Below are 25,301 nucleotides of genomic sequence, written 5' to 3' on the forward strand. Positions count from 1 at the left end.
GGCGGAGACAGAGTCTTGCTCTGTTGCCTAGGCTGGAATGCAATGGCATGATCTCAGGTCACTGCAACCTCCGTCTCCAGGTTCAAGTGATTCTTCTGCCTCAGCCTCCCAAGTAGTTGGGATTACAGGCACCCGCCATCATGCCTGGCTAAATTTTGTATTTTTGTAGAGACGGGGTTTCACCATGGTAGCCAGGCAGATCTTGAACTCCTGACCTCAGGTAATCTGCCCACCATGGCCTCCCAAAGGCTGGGATTACAGGCGTGAGCCACTGCTCCAGGTCCCAGCCCACTTTTTTTTTTTTTTTTTTTTGAGACAAAGTTTCGATCTTGTTGTCCACCCAGGCTGGAGTGCAGTAGTACGATTTCGGCTCACTGCAAGCTCCACCTCCTGGGTTCACACCATTCTTCTGCCTCAGCCTCCCGAGTTGCTGGGATTACAGGCGCCTGCCACCACACCCGGCTAATTTTTTGTATTTTTAGTAGAGACGGGGTTTCACCGTATTAGCCAGGGTGGTCTCGAACTCCTGACCTCGTGATCCACCCGGCTTGGCCTCCCAAAGTGCTGGGATTACAGGCGTGAGCCACCGCGCCCAGCCTCAGCCCACTTTTAAAAGTTGAAAAACAACGGTGTCATGTAGGCATAGACCTCATTAGTGGGTCCACTGGGGCTTAAGGGCCACCAGTGCAATCCCCACTTTTAAGAGGGGAGAGGCAGTGATACAACTGTGGGAAGAAAAGGACCTACTTCATGGCACCAACTGTGAGTGGATGACAGTAGGCTAAACTGCCCCCCTGCTCTGCCTGAGTGCCACCTGCTACTCACCTACTCCGCTGCATGCTACCTGCTATTTCAGCCCTCAGCTCTCTGCACCAGCCCTTGCTAAAGAAGCCATGCTTCTCAATGGACTTACTCTGTAGCAGCAGAGGCCAGTGATGAGGAATTCCTGGGGACTGCTTTTCCTTCTGAGTGTCCAGGGGTGAAAGAGTGGTCCATGAACCAGGGTCCTGTGCCTCTGTAGCCTGCCAGACCCCACAGGCCTGCATGCCCCGGGACAATGACAAGTAGACCTTAATAAAACCATGGGATATGTTGCAACTTCTGATTTTTGCTCTGGGATTTTCCTACCAGGGTCAAGTAGCTTTTTCTGAATTTGTTATTCAGGTTCCTAATAGCAACACAGGAAATGGATTTTAATTTTTTTGCTGGCTGCTCTGTTTGGGGGCTGTTTAATGAGGATGTAGTTGCAGTGCAGCTTTGGCAGTAACAGTACTGGTGTGGATGGGAGCGTAGCTAACATGTCACTTCTTTTTAAAATTTATGTGTATGATCTATTATATGTTTTAACGGAATGAGGCATAGAGAATATAAATAATGTGCCTTGATTCTATGTAGGTACTCTTGTGGGTAACTGTGTTGGGACACATTTGGGATTCTAGAAAACGAATGAGTCTATTTCATGTTTAGAGAGCAGGAACTGTTTATTGTATGTTCTTTTTAGATCCAGGACAGTGGTTCTTAAGCTTGAATATACATAAACATAACCAGGGGAGCGTGTTTTAAAAGGCGGATTTTCAGTCCCTGCCCCCAGAGGGTCTCAGTCTGTCTACATTCTTGACAAATACTTCAGATGATTTGGGGCCCATGGACCACACTTTTGGGAAACACATCCCTATTTTGTTGCATTTGTTGTCTAAGCATGTTCATTGTTATGTGGGGGCAAATTCACTTATTTATAAGATGCCCTTATTGTCCTTATTCACTGTGTTGCCCTTCCTCAGATTCTTGACTAGTGTTAGTCTTTGGGAGGGGCTAGACCAAATTGTTCCAGGATGCCCTGTGGGTTGAAGTCAGTGGACCCCTATTGTCCCCACTACTACCCCGGGACTCCCCTTTGGGGACCGTGACACTGTGGGCTCATCTTAAAGCAGCAGCCATCTCTTTTGATCCTAGGCTTTTCTCACATTGGTCACAAGCTCCAGTCTTTGGCTTTATTCTTTAGGGTACTCTATAGCTAAAGGATGGGGGACTGGGTCCTCTTGAGCCCAGGGAACTGGAGTCCAGAGCCCTTAAGGAGTAAACCACACTATCAGATCTGAGGGATGAGGCTGAACCTTATCAGAAGATTTACTGGCTTGGTTAGGGGAACCTACCCATGTAGCCCAGGCTATTTGTTCTTTTGGAAAACTACTGAATTCAGCCAAACAGCATAAAAATCCATTCCTAGTGTCCCATTGCATGCAAGACAAAGTCTTTGTTAACTTCTTAGCAATGGCTTGCCCTTTATGGGGAAGGATGGAATTGAGCTCTCTTAGCCAAAGCTTATGGAATAATTGTCAGGTGTGGTACATACTAGAAAGGATATGAAAGTAGTACACGACAACCCCACCATCAAAGAAAGGGAGATTAGGCTGGGCACAGTGGCTCCCGCCTGAAATCCCAGCACTGTTGGAGGCTGAGGCAGGAGAATCGCTTGAGCCCAGAGTTTGAGACCAGTCTGAGCAACGTAGCGAGATCCTGTCTCTACAAACAATAAAAAAATCAGCTGGGTGTGGTGGCATATGCCTGTGGTCCTAGCTACTTGGGAGGCTGAGGTGGGAGGATTGCTTGAGCCTGGGAAGTTGAGGCTGCAGTGAGCTATGATCGTGCCACTACACTCTAGCCTTGGTGACAGAGTGAGACCCTGTTTCAAGAGGGGAAAAAAAAAGAGGGGAGACTAGACTAACACATGGGAAGCAATAGGCCAGGACTCCTGCTGCATCATCCCCCTTCTTGAGCTTACTTTCTTCATCCTCAGCCCTTCTGTACTCTCCTTCTACCCAATTTGAAAATGTGTGCCCTTGAACAGTTCTGTTTATTTCCCTCAGCTCTTTGAACAGTCTAAAAAACCAATAGTGGCCAGGCCGGGTGGCTAACGTCTGTAATCCCAGCACTTTGGGAGGCCGAGGTGGGCGGATCACCTGAGGTCAGGAGTGCGAGACCAGCCTGGCCAATATGGTGAAACCCTGTCTCTATTAATAATACAAAAAATTAGCTGGGCGTGGTAGTGCATGCCTGACGTCCCAGCTACTCGGGAGGCTGAGGCAGGAGAATCGCTGGAACCTGGGAGGTGGAGGTTGCAGTGAGCTGAGATCGTGCCACTGTACTCTAGCCTGGGTGACAGAGTGAGACCCTGTCTCAGAAAAAAAAAAAAACAAAAAAAACCAAACCAATACTATTAGGGAGAATGTGATCTTAACTTTCTTTCTTTCTTTTTTTTTTTTTTTTTTTTTTTGAGACAGTCTCACTCTGTCTCCCAGGCTGGAGTGCAGTGGCGCGATCTCGGCTCACTGCAACCTCTGCCTCCTGGGTTCATGCCATTCTCCTGCCTCAGCCTCCCGAGTAGCTACCATGCCCGGCTAATTTTTTGCATTTTTTAGTAGAGAGGGGGTTTCACAGTGTTAGCCAGGATGGTCTCGATCTCCTGATCTCGTGATCCGCCTGTTTCGGCCTCCCAAAGTGGTGGGATTACAGGTGTGAGCCACCGCGCCTGGCTGATCTTAACTTTCTAATTGTAAAAATATAGGTAAAAATATAGGTGAATACATGAAGCTTTTCCTCTTTACCACCTACAAATATGTTTCTAAGGACCTGGGCCTGAAAGTGCTGCATTTTCAGAACTTGAAGATTCTATCTAGGATAGAACAAAAATAGCTGATTCTAAGTTAAAGTTGTTTGCTGTCTTATTTAGCCGTTTCAAATGTCTGCTTTATGAAAACTGTGTTATCCTTTAGCTACAGAGCATTACCAAAATCATTTAGAACTTTTTCCTAGTAGATGTGCAGTGCTAGACTTTGGTCTCCTTTCTAGAAAGCCATTCCTGGTTCAAGAATAGAAGGAAAGTTTGTTTTGTTGCTTACTCTGTAAGAGCAGCCATAACCTGGCTGGGGGTGGGGGAGGAAAATAAAGACTCAAGGTAAAGAATAAATATGAGAGTTGCAAAAATATTTTTATATTTATTCAAGTCTCCACCATAACCTAAGGGAGGGACTAGCCAAAGCCAACAACGAATTTACAAACTGTGGTACTTTGGAGATTGTTTTATCATTTATTTTTTTACTGAGACAGAGTCTTGCTGTGTTGCTCAGGCTGGAGTGCAGTGGCACAATCTTGGTTTACTACAACCTCCACTGCCTGGGTTCAAGTGATTCTTGTGCTTCAGCCTCCTGAGTAGCTGGGACTACAGGTGCGCACCACCATGCCTGGCTAATTTTTTTTATATTTTTAATAGCGATGGGTTTTCGCCATGTTGGCCAGGCTAGTCTCGAATTCCTAACCTCGGGTGATCCACCTGCCTCAGCCTCCCAAAGTGCTGGGATTACAGGCATGAGCCACTGCGCCCAGCCTGGAGATTATTTTAATTGTTATACAAAGCCTATGAGGTCTGACCTCGGCTGAATTCTTAGCTCCCCTTTCACACTGCTTTCCCTGAGATCACTGTACTCAGCTACACTAGTCTTCTTTCTCTTCCTTGAGCACACCAAGCTTGTTTCTGCCCTGGTGTTTTTGCGTGGATTTGATATTTCCTCTTCCTGGAACACTGTTCTCACAGGTCTGGTTAAGCTGGCTCTTTTTCAGCAGTCAGGGCTCGACTCAGATGTCACCTACTCAGAGTGGCCTTTCCTGACCACCCTATCTAAAACTCTTTGTCTCATTATCGTGTTTTATTATCCTCATGGAGCTTATTACTGCTAGTGAAATTCTAATTTTGCTTGTTAATTGTCAGTCTTCCCAACTGCAACATATTTAAAAATCTTTTTGCCTTTGTCATTCTGCGGTTTCATACAATGTACCTAGGTGTGGGCTTCTTCTTATCTGGAAATTTTGTATCTTTTTTTTTTTTGACAGAGTCTCACTCTGTCGCCCAGGCTAGAGTGCAGCGGCATGATCTCGGCTCACTGCAACCTCCGCCTCCCAGGTTCAAGCGATTTTCCTGCCTCAGCCTCCCGAGTAGCTGGGACTACAGGAGCATGCCACTACACCCAGCTAATTGTATTTTTAGTAGAGATGGGGTTTCACAGTGTTAGCCAGGATGGTCTCGATCTCCTGACCTCATGATCTGCCCACCTTGGCCTCCCAAGGTGCTGGGATTACAGGCGTGAGCCACCACGCCCGGCCGAAATTTTGTACCTTTAATCAGTCTTATATAGAAAATTTTTAGTTATCCCTTTAAATATTTCCTCTCCTCCATTCTTTTCTTCTCAAGCTTCTTTCTCATTTTTCATTTCCATGTTTTCTCTTGTAGAAGCACTTTGATGGTAGTTTTCTCAGATCTGTTCTCTAGTTCATCAATTTCCTCTTTAACTTGTTCTCCTCTCTGTGTGACCCATCTGTTGAGTTTTTTATTTCAATAACTATTTTTCTACAAGTTTTATCTGCCGGTTACTATTTCTTGTTTGGTAATGTTCTTTTCTTGTGTTTTTAATTCTTTCTTTTTGGCTTTAATCATTTGAAATATGCTTGTATCTTATAGGGAGTTTTTTTTCAGGGGGTCTTATCCTGCTATTTGTTGAATTTGTCATCTTGTTTGTAATGGATTAGTTTTGCATACATTTTTATATTTTGGATTGTGAGCTTATCTTCAACAGAACTTTATTTATTTTTATTTTTATTTTTGAGACAGTCTCTCACTGTCGCCCAGGCTGGAGTACAATGGTGTGATCTTGGCTCACTACAACCTCCGCCTCCCGGGTTCAAGCAATTCTCCTGCCTCAGGGTCTGGAGTAGCTGGGATTACAGGCGCCCGCCACCACGCCCAGCTAATTTTTTTGTATTTTTATTAGAGACGGGGTTTCACTATGTTGGCCAGCCTGGTCTTGAACTCCTGACCTCATGATCCACCCGCCTCGGCCTCCCAAAGTGCTGGGATTACAGGCATGAGCCACTGCGCCCGGCCAACAGAACTTTATGTGTAGGAATCCTTTGTGCGGTGGCTGAGGATAGATCTCTTCAGAGTTTTGTATTTCCGCCAGATGTTGCAGGTTTATTGCCAGCCTGGGACTACTTTTTGTGTTAAATTTTTGGCTTGGGGATCCTCAGACCATGTAGTAGTACAATTCAAATCTGAAATAATCTGTGATCACACATTATTAGAGGAGATACTGTTTTCCTCCCACTTAAGAGTTTTTATTGTCACTATGTGCCAGTGGGCTAATGTTTTTTCTAATCTGTTCTCCCCCTCTGAGGGCCCTAGCTTTGTATTGGTTCTCAGTTCCAATTCCCTGTTTCAGGTGGACCCAAGATCAACAAACTACCCCACTTTCTAGGTCAACTGGAAAGGCCTGATCTCATTTACTACTGTGGTTTCTAGTTCCTGCTATCGTTTTTGGTCCCAGGTGATCCTCCTTGCTTTCTTGCAAGTTCAGCTTTGTAATTAAAAGTGATTGTTGTATAGCCAGGGTTTTATAGCAGAATAATTTCTAGTTACCTACCCAGCTATATTGCCAGAGGCGGAAGCTCTCCCCTCCCACCCCCCGAATCTCTTGCTCATTGCTATAGCTGTAGCATCCCGCCAAGTGCCTGGCACATGGTTGAGGGAAGGGGGTCAATACATATGTGTTAAATGATTTGGAGAACTGAACATTTCCATTAGGAATTAGTTCTTGGCCAGGCACGGTGGCTCACACCTGTAATCCCAGCACTTCGGGAGGCTGAGGTGGGAGGATCCCTTGAGCCCAGGAGTTCAAGACCAGCCTGGGCAACATGAGGAGACCCTGTCTCTATTTAAACAAACAAACAAAAAAAGATTTAGTTCTTCCTGCAGGGAAAGCCAGAGGTGATGCTCCAAATTAATTCATATCCAGCAGCCAAGATATTTGGTGTCCTGTGCTTTAGTATCCCAGGAAGGACTTCAATTCTTATTTTTCACTCTTAAACTTTAAAATGTTTTCCTAAGGACATGACACTGTTGCCATTAGCCAGTTGCTAGCAGAGTTTTCCAGACCCATAAATTGGCAGATTAAAACCATGCCTGGGGAAACATTACTGCCCAGTCTGTCTTTTATGCTGGCACTTAGAAAGTTTTTACGCTGATTAAATTGACCTTTACAGTGGCTCAGCTAAGAATAGCAACTGTAAGATGTGGAAACTGTTGAGGAAAATGTTGTTAGTCCCACAGTTTATACAGCCACCAAAGAGAGGAGATAATTTTTTGCATATGTGCAAAAGGCATACTGTTTATCCTTTCCAGTGTAAAAATGTTTTTTCCAGTTTGGTGTTGGTCTTGCTTGTCTCTTCTTTGTGCCTTTGTTTTCTGTTTGGTAACCATGTGTGCCTTGCCTCTCAGAGCTGGTCACTGTGGCACCGGGGCTGAAGGCACATTCCTGTAATAGATGGGGCTCCTAGTAGCCACTACCATGGTCATTCCCGAGGTGAAAGGCCTCAGCGTAAGCACACTCATTATGCACCAAAGTCCCTTTTTGACAAGTTGTACATTTCTAGCTTTCTGGGGTTTTGTTTTAGCCATTTCTGGGGTTTTGTTTTAGCCATGGAGTTTTGTGCAAATGAAAACATTGCCAGGAGGATGATATCTTTAAAATGCAAGTATGATCTTGTCACCTCCCTGTACAGAGTGGTCCCTACCTACCTAACTTCCCTATCTGCTTCTTCTACCATCTCCTAGCCAAAGGGCTTTGCTTGTAGCATTTTCTCTGCCTGCAATGTTCTTCCCTGTCCTCTTCCTAGTTACTTTCTTTTTTTTTTCTTTCTTTCTTTTTTTTTTTTTTTTGAGACAGTGTTTCGCTCTTGTTGCCCAGGCTGGAGTGCAATGGTGCGATCTCAGCTCACCACAACCTCCGCCTCCCGGGTTCAAGTGACTCTCCTGCCTCAGGCTCCCAAGTAGCTGGGATTACAGGCATGTGCCACCACACCTGGCTAATTTTTGTATCTTTAGTAGAGACGAGGTTTCTCCATGCTGGTCAGGCTGGTCTCAAAACTCCTGACCTCAAGTGATCCGCCCGCCTTGGCCTCCCAAATTGCTGGAATTACAGACGTGAGCCACCGCGCCCCCTAGTTACTGACTTTCTAACCATACTGTCAATCTCAGTTCAAGCTTACCTTCCTCCCAGAAGCTGTTCTGGACCTTCTTGACCAGTTCCTGGGTCTTATCTTTTACTCACTGTCACCTAATCTGCACTTTTCCTTCCCAACATTTATTGTAGTCGCAGTTTTATCTGTGTAATTATTTTACCATCTTTCATTAGACTGTAAGTTCCATGAGGATGGCCTAAACAATATAATAATGTGTAATGTGCTTTGAAGATGCTTGGAAGAAAAGCATAAGCTAGGTGTGGTGGCTCATGCCTGTAATCCCAGCATTTTGGGAGGCCAAGATGGGACGACTGCTTAAGGCCAGGAGTTCGAGATCTGCCTGAGCAACATAGTGAGACCCTGCCTCTACCAAAAAAGTAAAAATAAAAAAGCCAGATATGGTGGCACATGCCTGTAGTCCTAGCTACTCGGGAGGCTGAGGCAGGAGGATCACGTGAGTCCAGGAGTTTGAGGCTGCAGCTAGCTACAGTCGTGCCACTGCACTCCAGCCTGGACAACAGAGCAAGACCTTGTCTCCAATAAATACGTAAATAGTAAAAGCATAGGATAATCATAAAGGGTGCTGAGAATTTTTCATATTTGACCTTTCCATTGCATTCTTTCCAGTTCCTTTTTCTTTTCTTCTTCATGTGTCTGGAGTAGCCCACATTGCCACAGAGAACTTGGCTGTTCTGAAACAATTCTGAGTGAAGGCAAAGTGCTTTTTGGATGGTGTTTCATGCTCAGCAATAGTGGCTCACAGAATAATGTTGATAGTAGGAGCTCAGAGAATTTAATTAGCCCAAGGTCACACAGTTAATAGCCCTACTGTAAAAGCTGGGCTTTGAACCCAGATGCAGCTCACCCTTTTTTTTTTTTTTGAGACAGGGTCTGGCTCTATCACCCAGGCTAGCGTGCAGTGGTGCAATCATGGCTTGCTGCAGCCTCAACCTTCTGGGCTCAAGCAGTCCTCCCACCCCAGCCTCCCAAGTAGCTGGGACTACAGGTGTGCAACATCACACCCAGCTAATTTTATTATTTTTTTTTGGTTGAGATGGGGTTTTGCCATGTTGTCCAGGCTGGTCTCAAACTCCTGGGCTCCAGTAATCTGCCCACCTTGGCCTCCCAAAGTGCTGAAATTATAGGCGTGACCCACCACAGCTGGCCCCAGCGAACTCTTAACTACTTAGGCTTTGTGTAGATCTTGAGCCACCTGGAGGTGTTTGAGTCCTAGGTGTGCAACAATTAGGCTCCTCATATAAGGAGGGGTGGAAGAGCACCAGGCAGCATTTCCACACCATTGTTCTTTGCTGTGGATTTGCATGAGAGGAGACATAGATTTCATGACATGTTGCATTGGCTTGAGGCTGCTATGTCAGGGTGGAAAGGGGATGGGGAGGATAATAAAACCTTAAAGTTGAAGGAGACGGCTGGGTGTGGTGGCTCACGCCTGTAATCCCAGCTACTCGGGAGGCTGAGGCAGGAGAATCATTTGAACCCGGGAGGTGGAGGTTGCAGTGAGTCAAAATCACGCCAGTGCATACCAGCTTGGGCAACAGAGTGAAACTCCATCCTCCCCACCCCCACAAAAGAAAGTTTAAGGAGACATTACGGGTGATCTTAACCAGACCTAGAGCCATTGAGTAACTTGCCTAAAGTTCATTTCTGTGTAGTGATAGAGCTGGGGTCTACAAAAATTAGCCGGGTGTGGTGGTGTGCACCTGTAGTCCCAGCTACTCAGGAGGCTGAGGCAGGAGGATCAGTTGAGCCCAGAGGTCGAGGCTGCAGTGAGCCGTGATCAGGCCACTCTACTCCAGCCTGGACGACAGTTAGACTCTGAGTGAAAAAGAAAAAAGTGGGGGGGGGGTGGGCGGGGAGAGCTGGGGCCAAACTCAAGGCTCCTGGGTTTTCCACACCACTATTGACTGACACCAGCAGGTCTCTCTGAAGGAACTCACTTTGGCACTCATATCTCACTATCTCCTGAATCCTCCTTCACCTCTTCCTTGCTAGAAGTCCACCTTCTTTCGTACTGCTGCAGCAGAAAATGACAGTTCCCGTAACCAAGGACCACAGGGGACTAGATACATAGATGGCCACAACTTGTGATGGTTCAACTTAATGATTTTTCAACTTTATGGTGGTGCAATTGATATATGTGGCCAGTAGAAATCATTTGTTTTTCATTTTTAATACAGTATTAAGTAGATGACATGAGATATTCAATACTTTATTGTAAAATAATTTGTGTTAGAGGATTTTACCAAACCATAGGCTGATGTAAGTTCCGAGCATGTTTAATGTAAGCTAGGCTAAGCTATGCTGTTCAGTAGGTTAACTGTGTTAAATGCATTTTTGACTGACGATATTTTCAATTTATGATGGGTTTACCAGAACATAACCCCATCGTAAGCCGAGAAACTTCTGTACTGTGTTAAAAAGTGTTTGAGGAACACTGGATTAAATGATGCTTCCACTGTTCTGCTCTCCCTGGGAAAGCAGAGGCAGAACGGTGAAGCAGAGTGAGGTCTTGTTTATTCTAGGCCCCCTGCCTCAGTGCACAGGAGATCCGAGAGAAAAGCTGACTGACAGCAGTAGGTCATGAGGATGCCACTTGTTTAGATTTCAAATGCATTCCACTCTATGTCTCACTTAGGACCAGTTGACAGCCGTGTGTTCCGAGCCTGGGCCGCCTCTGGTGAATTTTCCTGAGACAGAAGTGTCATTGGATTCTTTCTTGTGCCAAGTGTAGGCACCACTGCCTCTTTTAGAAACTATGTGGACACTTTGAACTGTGCTCTTTCAAGCCAGTGCCAGAAGAATGGCATTCGCAGGGCCTGGTAAACTTGGGAGAAACTTTCTGATATTTTTATGAAAGGCATGTTTTGCTCTGAAGTCAAAGAGTGTGTGTTCTGGCCAAAGTAGCAAACATAGATCTGTTTTTTCCACATGCACCAGGCTTCAGAGGAGAAGTTGACTAGATAGCCAGTGTCTCATTTTGCTTGTGGTGGGCACGGGATGGTGAAAACGGAAGGAGGAAGAAGTACAGGGGACAAGATATTTAGATGGTCCACAACTTGCGATGGTTCAACTTAATGGTTTTTCAACTACGATGGTGTGAATGGCATACATGGCCAGTAGAAATCATTGTTTTTCACTTTTAGTACAGGATTAAGTAGATAGTATGAGAAATCCAACTTGATAGCCAGTGTCTCATTTCGCTTATGGTGGGCACGGGAGGGCGGCAGGGGAAGGAGCACATAGAAAGAACTCTGTGTGCAATGTTGTGAGGGCCTCATTGTCAGAGTTTATAAATTTCTTGTTTCCTTCTTTCTAAACTCTCATATCAGAATGTAAAGCTTTTAAGACCAAGAAACACCTAAAGATTTATGGTGGAAACATGCACTAAGCCAGGGAACTGGTTTTCAGCCCTGTGCTTTCTCTTGTCCTCTCTGTGTGGCTTCAGGTGCCAGTCCTGTTTCTGCCCAGCCTCTAGCCCTGTAGACAGTCACTGGAGTGCCTGGTGTATACCCTTGGCCAAGTAGATAGTGTAGTAAAGCATGGCCCAGAGAGGAGGAGCCGACCATGTGACTTCAGTTTCCACTGGCAGCCGTCCGCCGGATGTGCACTGTGGGCAGGGCCAGCCTGAGTCGCCGCAAGTACTGTGGCTTTAGTTTATTTGCTGAGCAGGGCTTTTTTCCTTCTTAACTCTGAGCTTCTTGGGGATAAGGACAATGTCTTATTCATCATTGTATCCCTTGAACCCAACGCAATGCTTGGCACAAAGACAGCGTCCAGTAAGTGACTGTGTTATTGTTTAGAATGAAGAAATGTTGAAGGCCATATATAGCAGATGCCTTACAGGTTTCGTCATCTGCATAGTGGCCCCAAGTACATTTTGGGCTGAGGTTAACGTTGGTCTGGGAGGTATTTTATATCTTATATGTGAAACTTTTTTTTAAAGTTCCCCTCCATCCTCATCCACCAGTGCTGTGGACAGAATTTGGCAGACTGCTAGATGGCCACTCAGTAGTGCCCTTTATGTGAGTGTCCCTGACAAGGGACAGTATGAATCCTGGATCCAGTCAGGATTCTTTTTCAATAAGCAAAAATGATCTAGCAGATTGAAATTGGACTGGGTTATCTGAGCAGTTTGGCCCTTTATTGAAAAGTAAAGAATTTCAGTTGTAGATTTTTTTTGTTGTTGCCCTCTTTAGGATCACACTGTGAATTAACCTTGGAGAGCAAGTGTTTTAAAAAGGAGAGTGGGATAACTGAGCAGACGCTAATCCTAGAATACATACCGCATTAATTATTCCGGGAAGTTTCACAGAAAAGCCGGTTTTATTTAAAATGTACTGCTAATTACCAGAGAATCATCACCCTACTACCAGCTGAGGTTAGCACTGGAACGTGAAATGTTTCTACTTGGACCTAAAGAAAGTGAGGCAGCCGTTTCCTGTCCTGTCCGAGGAAAACTTCACTCCGCCAATTGCTTTTGTGCCCTGAATCTCCTCTCCTCTTTAATAAACCATATTTTTTCCCCTAAACTCTGTTGTTGTTGTGTAAATCTTTTAAAGTTTTTTTTTTGTTTGTCTTTTTTATTTTTTATTTTTGAGACAGAGTCTCGCTCTGTCACCCAGGCTGGAGTGCAGTGGCGTGATCTTGGCTCACTGCAATCTTTGCCTCTCTGGTTCAAGCGATTCTCCTGCCTCAACCTCCTGAGTAGCTGGGATTACAGGCGCGCGCCACCACGCCTGGCTAATTTTTGTATTTTTAGTAGAGACGGGATTTCATCATGTTGGTCAGGCTGGTCTCGAACTCCTGACCTCGCGATCTGCCTGCCTCGGCCTCCCAAAGTGCTGGGATTACAGGTGTGAGCCACCGCACCTGGCCAAAGTTGTTTTTCTTAATGGAATAAACATTGATACAAACTATTTTGGGGGCTGGTGAATAGACAACCAGGAGGACAGTGATGAGAAGGAAAGTGTTCAAAAGCTGTCATTTAATATGCTAACATGCTTTTTAAATTTTTTAGGATAAGGAAGCCTGTGTGGGTACCAACAATCAAAGCTACATCTGTGACACAGGACACTGCTGTGGACAGTCTCAGTGCTGCAACTACTACTATGAACTCTGGTGTAAGTCCTTGCTCGGGTGCCTCTCAGTATCCCAGGGTCCCAGTTACTGCCTCTGCTTGGTGGGAAACTCTGGGCATTAGCCCTTTTTGGATTCTCTTGGGGACAGTGTTGGTGAGTGGAATCTGTTTATGGGTTCCATAAGTGCTTCCTTTGTAGAGGAAGAGAGTTCTGGTGCTCTTTGGACTTTGTTAGCTGAAGACTGGAGAATATGGTCTTAGCCAGGTCTGCTGCAGAAGCTCTTGCCTGAGGCTCTCCTGGCTCCCCTCCCCATTGTGTGCTGAGCAGCTGACAACTTAGAGCCTTCCTTGGGCCAGCCCAGAAGCCCGGGTTTGCCTTTTTTTTTTTTTTGACGGAGTCTCGCTCTGTCACCAGGCTGGAGTGAAGTGGCGCAACCTCAGCTCACTGCAGCCTCTGCCTCCCGAGTTCAAGTGATTCTCCTGCCTCAGCCTCCTGAGTAGCTGGTACTACAGGTGCGCGCCACCGTGCCCAACTAATTTTTGTATTTTTAGGAGAGATGGGGTTTCACCTTATTGGCCAGGATGGTCTCGATCTGTTGACCTCGTGATCTGCCCGCCTCGGCTTCCCAAAGTGCTGGGATTAGAGGCGTGAGCCACCGCACCTGGCTGGCTTGCTGCTTTTGCAGAGAGAGGTTGCAAGCCAAGCTACTATGAATGCCAGGCCACTCTAGATGGTCACTATGCCATTTTCTTGTAAGGACCACAGGGGCTTCCAGAATTTCCCATAGAACCTCATGGAGTGCCTCTGTTTCTGAGGGTCCTTCGGAAAGGAACAGTCTTTCCCTAGGTCCCTGCCTATAGAGGACCTTCTGGAGAGAGGGAGTCTTGAGGCTCAGCTCCTTTTATTTCTTACCCAGTTCTCACATGGAAGCTTCTGGAGGATTCTCCAGTGTACCTAACCTTTCACTGTCAGCTAAATGTCATGTGGAGGCTGGGCACAGTAGCTCATGCTTATAATCCCAGCACCCTGGGAGGCCAAGGCATGTGGATCACTTGAGCCCAAGTGATACCAGCCTGGCTAACATGGTGAAACCCCCTCTCTACTAAAAATACAAAAATTATCTGGGCATGGTGGTGTGCGCCTGTAGTCCCAGCTACTCAGGAGGCTAAAGCAGGAGAATCACTTGAACCTGGGAGGCGGAGGTTGCAGTGAGCCAAGGTTGCGCCACTGCACTCCAGCCTGGGCAACAGAGCGAGGCTCCATCTAGAAAAAAAAAAAAAAATGCCATGTGGAAACCATCTTTGTCTTGCCACTGGTTTGACTGAAGCCAGAACCACTTGCTTCTTCAAGTTGCACGACAGTGGTGATGGCGTTAGGGTCTTCAGGGAGTGACCCAAGGTTGCTTCAACTGACACTCTTTGTACTCTGACCTTCCTGGAACTCAGACGAGACAGTGTAGGATGCTGGACAAAGAATGAGAGGGTGTGGGGGGGGTGGTGCTTAGGACAGGGAGGCCCCAGGTGACCGACATTGCAGTAGTTCTTACAATTGTCTCTTGAGAAAGGAGACTGCAGGCGGTTTCCCCAGATGATTCTAAGCCCTCATCACTGCCTCCATTTGGAAACAGACTTCGGGTTTGTCAAACCATGACCTTGCCCCCACCATCCTATCTGCGCTTTTCCCCTTTCTCATCCCCCCATCAACCCCTGTGTCAGTGATACGGCAAGAAAGCAGCCAGGACTATTGTTTGGGCCAGAAAGGAAATTAGACTGTTGGCTGGGAGGTCTCTCCCTCTGAAATGCAGTTGTATTTGTAGCCAACAGGAGTGGTTCCTCCAAACAAGACCTCTCTCTCACCCTCGCCTTTCCTTTTTGAGGACTGAGGATGGGCTCATCTGCCTTTCTGAGGAATTCCAGGAGCAGTCCAGTGCAGGAGAGCACAGGGCTCAAGATGTCCCCACCAGACCTGCAGATATATAAGCAGCAGTGAAGGAGGTCACAGTCATTGTTGCTATTTTAGAAGGGGTGGGGCTGAGAAACTTACTAGAGGACACACAGTGCCAAGCAGGTAGACAGACTCTGTTTAAATGTTTTAAAATGCAGATAACCACAGGGTTCAAATTCTCCTTCCCACCCTTTGTTAAAACAAAAATCGAAGCTGGGCTGCCAAAAAGCCACAGAGCTGCAGTTTGTTTTTCTGGGTCCTAGCCAGGCGGCATCAGTTGTGAAAAGGAATGAAGTGGCTCATGGCCCCATCTCAGATTGACAGAGCCTCCTGGGCTTTTGGCAGAGCCGACTCAGGAGCCACCTGAATTGGGTCACCAAAGCCAGGGCAGGGGGGTGGAGTGGCGGGGACAGGGAGACCCAGAGGGCAAGGAGGTAGTCTGGGAAAGCAGGTGCCTCACCCCAAGGGCTTAAAGAAAGTCAGAGAAAGAGCTGCATGAACAGCTAAGTGTCTCGCTAGCTATGGGCATTTGGGAAATGGGGAGGCCCAGCAGAGAGCAGTGTCTAGACAGAGAGAAAAGGTGCCCCATTAAACAAGCTGGCACGTGTTTTCCACGTTCCGGAGGCATGGGAGGCATAAAAGCAAAACGCCCCTCTCAGGAAGTCCTCCGATCTCCCTCTTTATTGAGGTCCTGGCTTCTGCCTGGCATGTATGGGAGGGAGGTTGATGTTGGAACAAACACCTGAAGTTCTCATCAAAATGGCGCTTTTTGTTGCTTTCAACCCTGTTCCCTCTAACTGCCTCTCAACTTTGCCTGAAGTGTGAAAGTCATGGGCTTTGGGCTGATTTCCTTCCCACCTTCCTTTGGAAAGAAAATTCCTCAGCCAGGAAATCCTTTGGCAGAGTTTTCATCAGACAGGGCAACTCCTTAACTATAGTTGCCTACAGGAAAGGCCTCCGGGAAAAAATGCCATTTCTACCCACCCTTTACCTCTACTAAACTGAATTTTCCTGTGTGCTGAGGAAAATTCTCAATTCTCACACACATACTTACACACACACACACACACAGTTTATACAGACACACAAGCACACGTAGACCTGAGCTCTGGCCGGCAACCTTTCCCACATGTCTTTTCAATGTTTGATAACCTAAACCAGTTATTGGGCCTGCATGTGATGAGAACGGCAGATCCTATTTTATAGGGGTAGTAGTTGAGGCTGTAAGGACCTGATCGTTGTTAGTATTATCTCCATGCATTTTTATGGCACCTGTACTTTAATTCATCATTCCATCAGTTATTCATGCAGCAAACCCTTATTCCAGTGCTCTTGAACTTTGGCGGGCATCAGAATTTCCTGAAGGGCTACCGAAAACACACACTTCTGGGCCCTACTCCCAGAGCTTTTGATTCAAAACTGAGAATTAAAAAACCTGGGAATGTGCAGTTGTAACAAGTTCCTAGTTGATGCTGTGACCTCCTCTGGGCTGGAAACTGGAGAGACAGAATTCTTCCCTTCAGAAGGTAATCCAGCAGGGAGGAGATAAGATGTGCAGTGGCCCAAACCCCAAAGCCGCTCCTCCCAGTTCTCATCCCGGGGCTCTCTCCACTCGGCAAGCTACATTTTCCAGGGAGAGACCAAAGTTGGGAATTTCTGCCCTTGAGATCATTTGGGAGAATTTCATCCAGGCATCAATTTCCCCTGGTTTGGGCTTTAGGAGGGAGAGGGGTATGTTTCTGGACAGTGGAATTTCCCTGAAGTGACACGAAACAGGCTATTAGCAAATCCTGTCAATGCTGCCCAACTTGTTTTTCATTTTTCATTCTCTCTCTTTTTTTCTTTCTCTCTCTCTTTCCTTTCCCTCCCTCCCATCTCCCTCCTCCTCTCTCCCCTCCCTCTCCACTCTTCCTCTACCCTCCCTCCCCACTCTTCCTCCCCCCTCCCTCCTACCCTTCCCTACCCTTCCCCCTACCCCCACCCTTCCCCCACCCTGCCACCCTTCCCCCCACCCTGCCACCCTTCCCCCCACCCTCCCCTCCCCTTCTTCCACCCTCTCCTCCCCTTCCCCCCACCCTCCCCTCCCCTTCCCCCACCCTCCCCTACCCTTCCCCCAGCCTTTCCCCTTCCCTCTTCCCCCTCCTCCTTCCACCTCCCCCTTCCTTCCTTCCTTCCTTCCTTCCTTCCTTCCTCTTTTTTTGTGTGTGAGACAAGGTTTCACTCTATCACCCAGGCTGGAGTGTAGTGGCGTGATCTTTGGTCACTGCAGCCTTAACCTCCTGGACTCAAGGGATCCTCCTGCCTCAGCCACTTGAGTAGCTGGGACTATGAGTGCGTGCCACCATGCCCAGCTAATTTTTGTATTTTTTTGTAGAGATAAGGTTTTGCCATGTTGCCCAAGCTTCGTTTTTTACCTGCTGTTTTTTTTTGTTTTGTTTTGTTTTGTTTTGTTTTGTTTTGTTTTAGTTTGTCTTAAGATACCCATTGTTAGCAAGAGCTCAGTAAATAGGAGTTGACTGAGTTTCCAGTGCCAAGAACAGAACCTAAAAGCAGACTTTGGACTTGTTCCTAACCTGTGTTTCTTTTTTTCTTTTCTTTTTTAAGACAGCATCTCACTCCCTCGCCCAGGCTGAAGTACAGTGGCATGATCTCGCTTCCCAGGTCCAAGCGATTCTCCCATCTCAGCCTCCCAAATAGCTGGAATTACAGGTGTGCGCCAGCATGCCCAGCTAATTTTTGTATTTTTAGTAGAGATGGGGTTTCACCATGTTGGCCAGGCTGGTCTCCAAATTCTGACCTTAAGTGATCCACCTGCCTCAGCCTCCCAAAGTGCTGGGATTACAGGCATGAGCCACCACTGTGTTTCTTTATGGAATACTTTTTGGGGGTTAAAAGGGAAATTGAAAGGAAATTTTAAAGGAAACCCTTCCCATCTATGGTTAAGCCTGTAACAACAACAATAAACATACTAAGAACTTACCATACATCAGGCATAGTTCTGCATATACTACATATATTAACTCATTTAGTCCTCACAGTGACCAGATAAGTTAGAGACCTTTATTCTCCCCGTTTTACAGATGAGGGAAGTAAAACCAAAATGACCAAGGTCACAAAGCTAGAATATGTGTTTTTAAGCTGGGCTTTGAACCCAGGCCATCTGCCTTTTCTCTTCCACATCTGCAGTCATGCTTGTAGGAAAGTTGGCTGGACTTTCAGATGAAGTTGCGAGTCTCTGACGTCTTCATTTCCCAAATTCAGACCTTTTCCACTGTGGCAGTGGCAGGAGCCCCTGCTGAGAGTGAGGAAGGGCCAGGGGAGCCAGTCACCCACCGTGCTGCAGCATGGGAGGAGAGCCCACTTACAGTATGCTTGAGCCTCCTAATGGGGAATTTCCTGCCAGTTGAAGAGTGGTGTTTTCCCAAGTTTGTAGTGAACTCTTGGGGTTTGTAGTGTAGTCATGGGACACATGACTCAGTTCCTACACTGGACTGTGATTGTTTTTAAAAACATGTTTTCCATTTTGCTTAGCATGACAAATGCACCCCACAGTGAACTCACAATTTTCAAACTTGTCATTGAGGAATGTAGTTTCTTGGTCGGTGTGTGTTTGTCGGGGAAAGGAGGGTCATATTTCTGTCTCTGGTGTGTCTTTTGTTGGGTTTTCCTTTTTTTTTTTTAGAGGCAGAGTCTCGCTCTGTCTGTTGCCCAGGCTGGAGTACAGTGGTGCTATCTCGGCTCACTGCAAGCTCCGCCTCCTGGGTTCACGCCATTCTCCTGCCTCAGCCTCCCGAGTGGCTGGGACTACAGGCGCCCGCCACCACGCCCAGCTAACTTTTTGTGTTTTTAGTAGAGACGAGGTTTCACCGTGTTAGCCAGCATGGTCTCCATCTCTTGACCTCGTGATCCGCCCACCTTGTCCTCCGAAAGTGCTGAGATTCCAGGCGTGAGCCACCGCGCCCGGCCAGGTTTTCCTTTTTTTTAACTTTCTTCTTTGTGCTTGCTTCAGCAGCACCTGTACTAAAATTGGAATGATACTGAGATTAGTGTGGCCCCAGCCAAGGATAGCAGGCAAATTTGTGAAGCACTCTATTAAAAAAAGTAAAAAATGTAAAAATGAACTCTTCTTCCTTGGTTTTGAAATCTAGCTAAAAGATTAAAATTTTTCCTAAGTTGACCAGGTGTGGTGGCTCACACCTATAATCCCAGCACTTTGGGAGGCTGAGGTGGGTGGATCACTTGAGGTCAGGAGTTCGAGACCAGCCTGGCCAACATGGTGAAATGCCATCTCCACTAAAAATACAAAATTAGCTGGGTGTGGTGGTGCATGCCTGTAGTTCCAGCTACTTGGGCGGCTGAGGCAGGATAATCATTTGAACCTAAGAGGCGGAGGTTGCAGTGAGCCAAGATCACACCACTGCACTCCAGCCTGGGTGACAGAGCAAGACCCTGTCTCAAAAAAAAAAAAAAAAGTCCTCTTTTTTTTTTTTTTATTATTATTATTATACTTCTGGTTCAGTGAATCTAGACTTTTTCTGGATCAAGGATTCCTTTAAAAATCTGATGAACACTTTAAATTCTCTCCCCCAAAAAAACTTGTAATCACACTGCAGTAGTCAGGATAGGCTAAGTTGTGCCACAGGAACAAGCAAGTCCAAAATCCTAGTGACCTGAAACAGCAGGTTTATTCCTCACTCACACTGTATGTCCATCAAAGGTTGGATGAGAGTTTTGTTTCCACTTCACCATCTTCTGGGACCCAGACTGATGTGAAATCACCATCTGGGATGTTGCCAGTTGCCAAAACGGAAGGAGACTAATGGAGGGTCTCATATTAGCAAGACACATTTTGGCCTCTAAGTGACATATATCACAGCCAATCTCAATTCATTAGTTAGACTTAGTCCCAAAGCCTCACCCAGTCACAAGGGGGTCAGAAAGTTCAAGCCTACCCACATGCCTAGAAGGAGAAGAAGCAGAAATACTTGGCGAACATGAAAACCAATGCATGCGATTTTCTTTAAAATGGGGAAAACAAAACAAAACAAAAACAACCATGTTGGCCAGGTGTGGTGGCTCATACCTGTAATCCTAGCACTTTGGGAGCCAGGATGGGAGGATTACTTGAAGCCGGGAGTTTGAGACCAGCCTGGGCAACAAAGTGAGCACCCCCCTATATCTACAAAAAATTAAGAAATTAGCCAGGTGTGATGTGCACCTGTAGTCCTAGCTACTAGAGAGGCTAAAGTGGGAGGATCCCTTGAGCTCAGGAGTTGGAGGCTGTAGTGAGTTCTGGTCTCTACTGTACTCCAGCCTGGGTGACAGAGTAATACCTGTCTCAAAAATTTTTTTAATTATTTTTTTTTAAAAATTGTAAAAGCTGTGAAATAGATCATATATATTGCAGTATAAAAGTTAGAAGTTGGTTTACCTTTAGAGAAGTATTGAAAAAATGACTGGTGGCCAGGTAAAAAACTAGTAGAGTTAGATGCTGGCTATCTTTTTTTTAGAGATGGGGTCTCGCTGTGTTACCCAGGCTGACCTCACAAGAAGCAATCCTCTCATCTCAGCCTTCCAAGTAGCTAGGATTTTAGTTGTGAGCCACTGCGCCAAGCAGGTGCTGATTATCTAATGGGAGAATGTACTTTTAAAATTTTAAAGTTTGGCCATCTGCGGTATTTCACACCTGTAATCCCAGCACTTTGGGAGGATGAGGCAGGAGGATTGCTTGAGACCGGAGTTTGCTTGAGACCAGCCTGGGCAACCTTGTGAGACCTCATCTCAACAACAACAACAACAACAACAAAATTAGCCGAGTGTGGTGGTGCATGCCCGTAGTCCCAGCTACTCAGGAGGCCAGAGCAGGAGGATCACCTGAGCCCAGGAGATCAAGGCTGCAGTGAGCTGCATTCACACCACTGCACTCTACCCTGGGTGACAGCGAGACCTTGTCTCTTAAAAATAAGTTAAAAAAAAATTGGCCGGGCACGGTGGCTCACACCTGTAATCCCAGCACTTTGGGAGGCTGAGGCGGGTGGATCACTTGAGCTCAGGATTTTGAGACCAGCCTGACCAACATGGTGAAACCCTGTCTCTATTAAAAAAAAAAAAAAAATTAGATGGGTGTAGTGGCACGCACCTGTAGTTGCAGCTACTCAGGAGGCTGAGGCACAAGAATCACGTGAGTCTGGGAGGCGGAGGTTGCAGTGAGCCGAGTTCCCTTGCCACTCCAGCCTAAGCGACAGAATGAGACCCTGTCTCAAAAAATAAATTTAAAAAAAAAAAAAGTTATAAAGTAGCACAGAAGTATAATGGACTATGAGATTACACTGAGAAAGTAAGAGAAGTATAGGTAATACAAAATGGTTGTCAGCCCAGAATAATTTAGACTTCACTCCAAAATACACATGCAGCCAGGTTCTTAAGCAGAGTGTCCACCCCAACAACCCTAGGAGATGTTATCAAACTGCGTCTGTAGCCAGTTTCACCTCCATAACTCCTTTCCAGCCTCTCCACCCTTCTCCGAGGGTTCCTCTGCCAGTGTCTACTCTTAAGTCAGCCAGCATTCATAAAGAAAGAAACGTAAGTTAAGCAAGTTTGACTAGTGAACCGGGAAAGACCAAAAAGGAGACTTCTAAGTTCACTTTATGGTCTCTTGTTAGGAATGGATTTTCCTGTCTGCTGATGGGTAACAGGGAAAAAAATCCTCTGTCTGTTCTCTTGCTGCAAGGCTGCAGCATGAAGGTTTGGTTGAACAGTGATACCTACTGAAAGCAATTAAGTGCCGTGGAATGGTACTGCCAGCCTGCCGGGGCTGGGGGGCATGTCACCGTCCTGCCCCACTTGGTGGAGGGCAGCTTTGTGGGGAGATTCAATGGGGGCATCCCAGGGGGACAGAGAAAGAGCTGTCGCCAGAAGCCACACCCTAAATTCCAAGGAGTCTTTTGGAAAATTGTGTATATACAAATAAGGGGGAAAAATATCAAGGATTTGTTCATTTTTACAAGTCTGTTTTGTGGGGGAGGGAGGCATTTTCTTCTTTTTTTAAACAAGGTTAACTTAATTTAACTCATTCTGACAAGAGATACATGTGGAACTACTATTAAAATTTTAAACACAAATTTATAATTACAAAGCAGTGATAAAAAATACACATAGCATTTGGAATGGAAAACAATGGAAGTTTTTCAAGAGTAGAGAACAGACAATATTATCTATTCTCATTTAGTAACAACTCATCTTAAAATTATTCCTTTGATACATTTTTAGTTGAGAAAAAAATATTCTTTCTACTGCAGAGAAGTACATGTCCATCTTAGAAAAATTAGGAAATAGAGGTAAGCAAAGAACAAAGGAGCAAGTACTATCTGTCATCCAGAGTTACCCCATGGTTAGAGCTTCCTGACCATACCCCTCCTTTTTCTGTCCATGTATATATGTTTTTTTTTTTAAGACTGAATCTCACTCTGTTGCCAGGCTGGAGTGCAGTGGCGTGATCTCAGCTCACTGCAACCTCCCCTCCTGGGTTCAAGCGATTCTCAGCCTCCCAAGTAGTTGGGACTACAGGTGTGTGCCACCATGCCCAGCTAATATTTGTATTTATTTTTAGTAGAGATGGGGTTTCACCACGTTGGCCAGGATGGTCTCGATCTCTTGACGTCGTGATCCGCCCACCTTGGCCTCCCAAAGTGCTGAGATTACAGGGTGTGAGCCCCCGCGCCCGGCCATACGTACTTTTTTTAAGCAAAAGTTAGGATCATATTTTATTTTGTCATCTGCTTTTTTTCAGTTAATATCAGAAACTCTTTGTATGTCAAAAATAATATTATGTGAGTAATTTTTTAATGATTCATATTATTTCATTGTATAGCCATATTCCTAGAGGAATTTAAAAACCTACCCAGAAATTATTGATTAAAAAAAAAAAGCTAGCCAAAGTAAAATTAGTCGTAGATATTTTAAAAATTTAATTTGTTTTGGCCGGGTGCAGTGGCTCACACCTGTAATCCTAGCACTTTGGGAGGCTGAGACGTGAGGATCCCTTGATCCCAGGGTTCAAGACAAGCCTGGGCAACACAGTGAGAAAGCCAGGCTTGGTGGCGTGTGCTTATAGTCCCAGCTACTCAGAAGGTGGAGGTGGGAGGACAGCTTGCACCCAGAAGGTTGAGGCTTCGGTTGAGCTGTGATCGCACCACTGTACTCCATCCTGGGTGACAGAGCAAGACCCTGTCTCAGAAAAAAAGAAAATTAATTTGTTTCTAGTTTTATAATTTGAAAGAAAATAATCAAAAGAAGAAAATTTAAATTTCTTATTCTGTCATTTAAAGATGTCATTATTTTTGTTTTCCTTTCTGTTCTTTCCCCCTCGTGCGTGTATGTGTATGTGTGTGTATGTGAAAAGCAAAATTCCTCATTAATTTAAAAAAAAGTTTAAAAGCCTTTTGTGCCACACATTTAAAAATTGGAGAGGAGGTCTTATATTGGGGTTTGCTGAGATTCTCTGAGTATGATCCCAGAGACAGCACAGAGGGAAATAAAGCGCTGTGGGGCTTGGCCTCTGTTCTGCCACCCTTCCCTGGAGCAGGGAGGAAGAAGCGGCTGCTAATGGCCCTGCATCTACTGCAAGGGCAGGCCAAAGGGAGGGAGAGTAGATTGTGGCAGTGGGAGATGGAATTGTACCCGATTAGGATTATGTCGAGAGCAGAGGAAATCATTTACACTCTCTAGGGAGGAGATGGACCTGAGGCAATTAGAATTTTTCCACCTCCAACTTTAGTGATTCTTGTATTACAGAGGCATACATGATAGAGAAAAGCACCTGATCTTTTTGATGCTATCAGGAGATTCCTAAGACTTTTTTTGTTGGGGGGCCCCTCTGAGGCCCCTTGCAAGTATTGATCTTCTGAGTTGGGGGAGAGGGGAGATGGGCACTAAGAAAGTGAGGCATTTTCTCAGAGATCTCTTAAGAGAGGAGGAGGAGACCATCCCAGAAGGTTAGCATATTTAATGCTCACAAAGCCTATAATACAGGAGGGACCCATCAGTGGTGCTGGAGAGATGCCTTGGCACTTGTGCCTTCCCGCAAGGTGCTGGAGGTGTCCTGGAGTGAGAGACCTGCTTTGTTGTCATCATTCTGTTTTGTTTTGTTTTGTTTGTGATGGAGTCTCACTCACCCAGGCTGGAGTGCAATGGTGAAATCTCGGCTCACTGCGGCCTCCGCCTCCTGGGTTCAAGCAATTCTCCTGCCTCAGCCTCCTGAGTAGCTGGGATTATAGGTGCGTGCCATCACGCCTGGCTAATTTTTGTATTTTTAGTAGAGACAGGGTTTTACCATGTTGGCCAGGCTGGTCTTGAACTCCTGACCTCAGGTGATCTGCACGCCTCGGCCTCCCAAAGTGCTGGGATTACAGGCATGAGCCACTGCACCCAGCCATTCTTTTTTTTGAGACAGAGTCTTGCTCCGTCGCCCAGGCTGGAGTGCAGTGGCGCAATCTTGGCTCGCTACAACCTCCGTCTCCTGGTTTCAAGTGATTCTTGTGCCTCAGCCTCCTGAGTAGCTGGGATTACAGGCGCCTGCCACCATACCTGGCTGATTTTTGTATTTTTAGTAGAGATGGGGTTTCACCATGTTGGCCAGGCTGGTCTTGAACTCCTGACCTCAAGTGATCCACCCACCTTGGCCTGGGATTACAGGCATGAGCCACCATGCCCGGCCTGTTGTCATCATTCTTACATTCCTGTCCACTTCTATCCCATGTGTCTTTCACTCTGGCACAGGCATTTATGAAAACTGATCACATGGCTTCAATGTAAATTAACTGGGTGAGGCCCAGCCATGCCAGCTTCAACCACGTGGGCACTGCCCAGGGACCTCCCTGTTCCGCAAGCTGCCCCTCTGGCTGGTACTCACTGTGTGCCTCTCTGTCTTGCCTTGCCCACCCCCCAGGGTTCTGGCTGGTGTGGACCATCATCATCATCCTGAGCTGCTGCTGTGTTTGCCACCACCGCCGAGCCAAGCACCGCCTTCAGGCCCAGCAGCGGCAACATGAAATCAACCTGATCGCCTACCGAGAAGCCCACAATTACTCAGCGCTGCCATTTTATTTCAGTACGTACACCCAAGCCCCCATACCCACCGTCAGGAGCTCAGGTGCACAGACCCAGGGCTCACACTGAATATTGGTGGCCAGG

At 46.3% G+C, this 25,301-nt stretch overlaps 1 protein-coding gene across 3 annotated transcripts in view; it reads left to right on the forward strand.

The window, feature by feature from the left end:
- WBP1L (WW domain binding protein 1 like) overlaps window positions 1-25,301 on the forward strand; it is a 75,855-nt gene that overhangs the window by 44,360 nt on the left and 6,194 nt on the right. For all 3 annotated transcript variants that reach the window (XM_054436842.2, XM_063670219.1, XM_054436843.2), the window contains exons 2-3: window positions 13,106-13,208; window positions 25,057-25,218. In XM_054436842.2, coding sequence (XP_054292817.1) covers window positions 13,106-13,208; window positions 25,057-25,218 — 265 coding nt within the window. The remainder of the gene's footprint in view (window positions 1-13,105; window positions 13,209-25,056; window positions 25,219-25,301) is intronic.

This window comes from Pongo pygmaeus, chromosome 8 (genome assembly GCF_028885625.2).
Source record: "Pongo pygmaeus isolate AG05252 chromosome 8, NHGRI_mPonPyg2-v2.0_pri, whole genome shotgun sequence".
Lineage (NCBI taxonomy): Eukaryota > Metazoa > Chordata > Mammalia > Primates > Hominidae > Pongo > Pongo pygmaeus.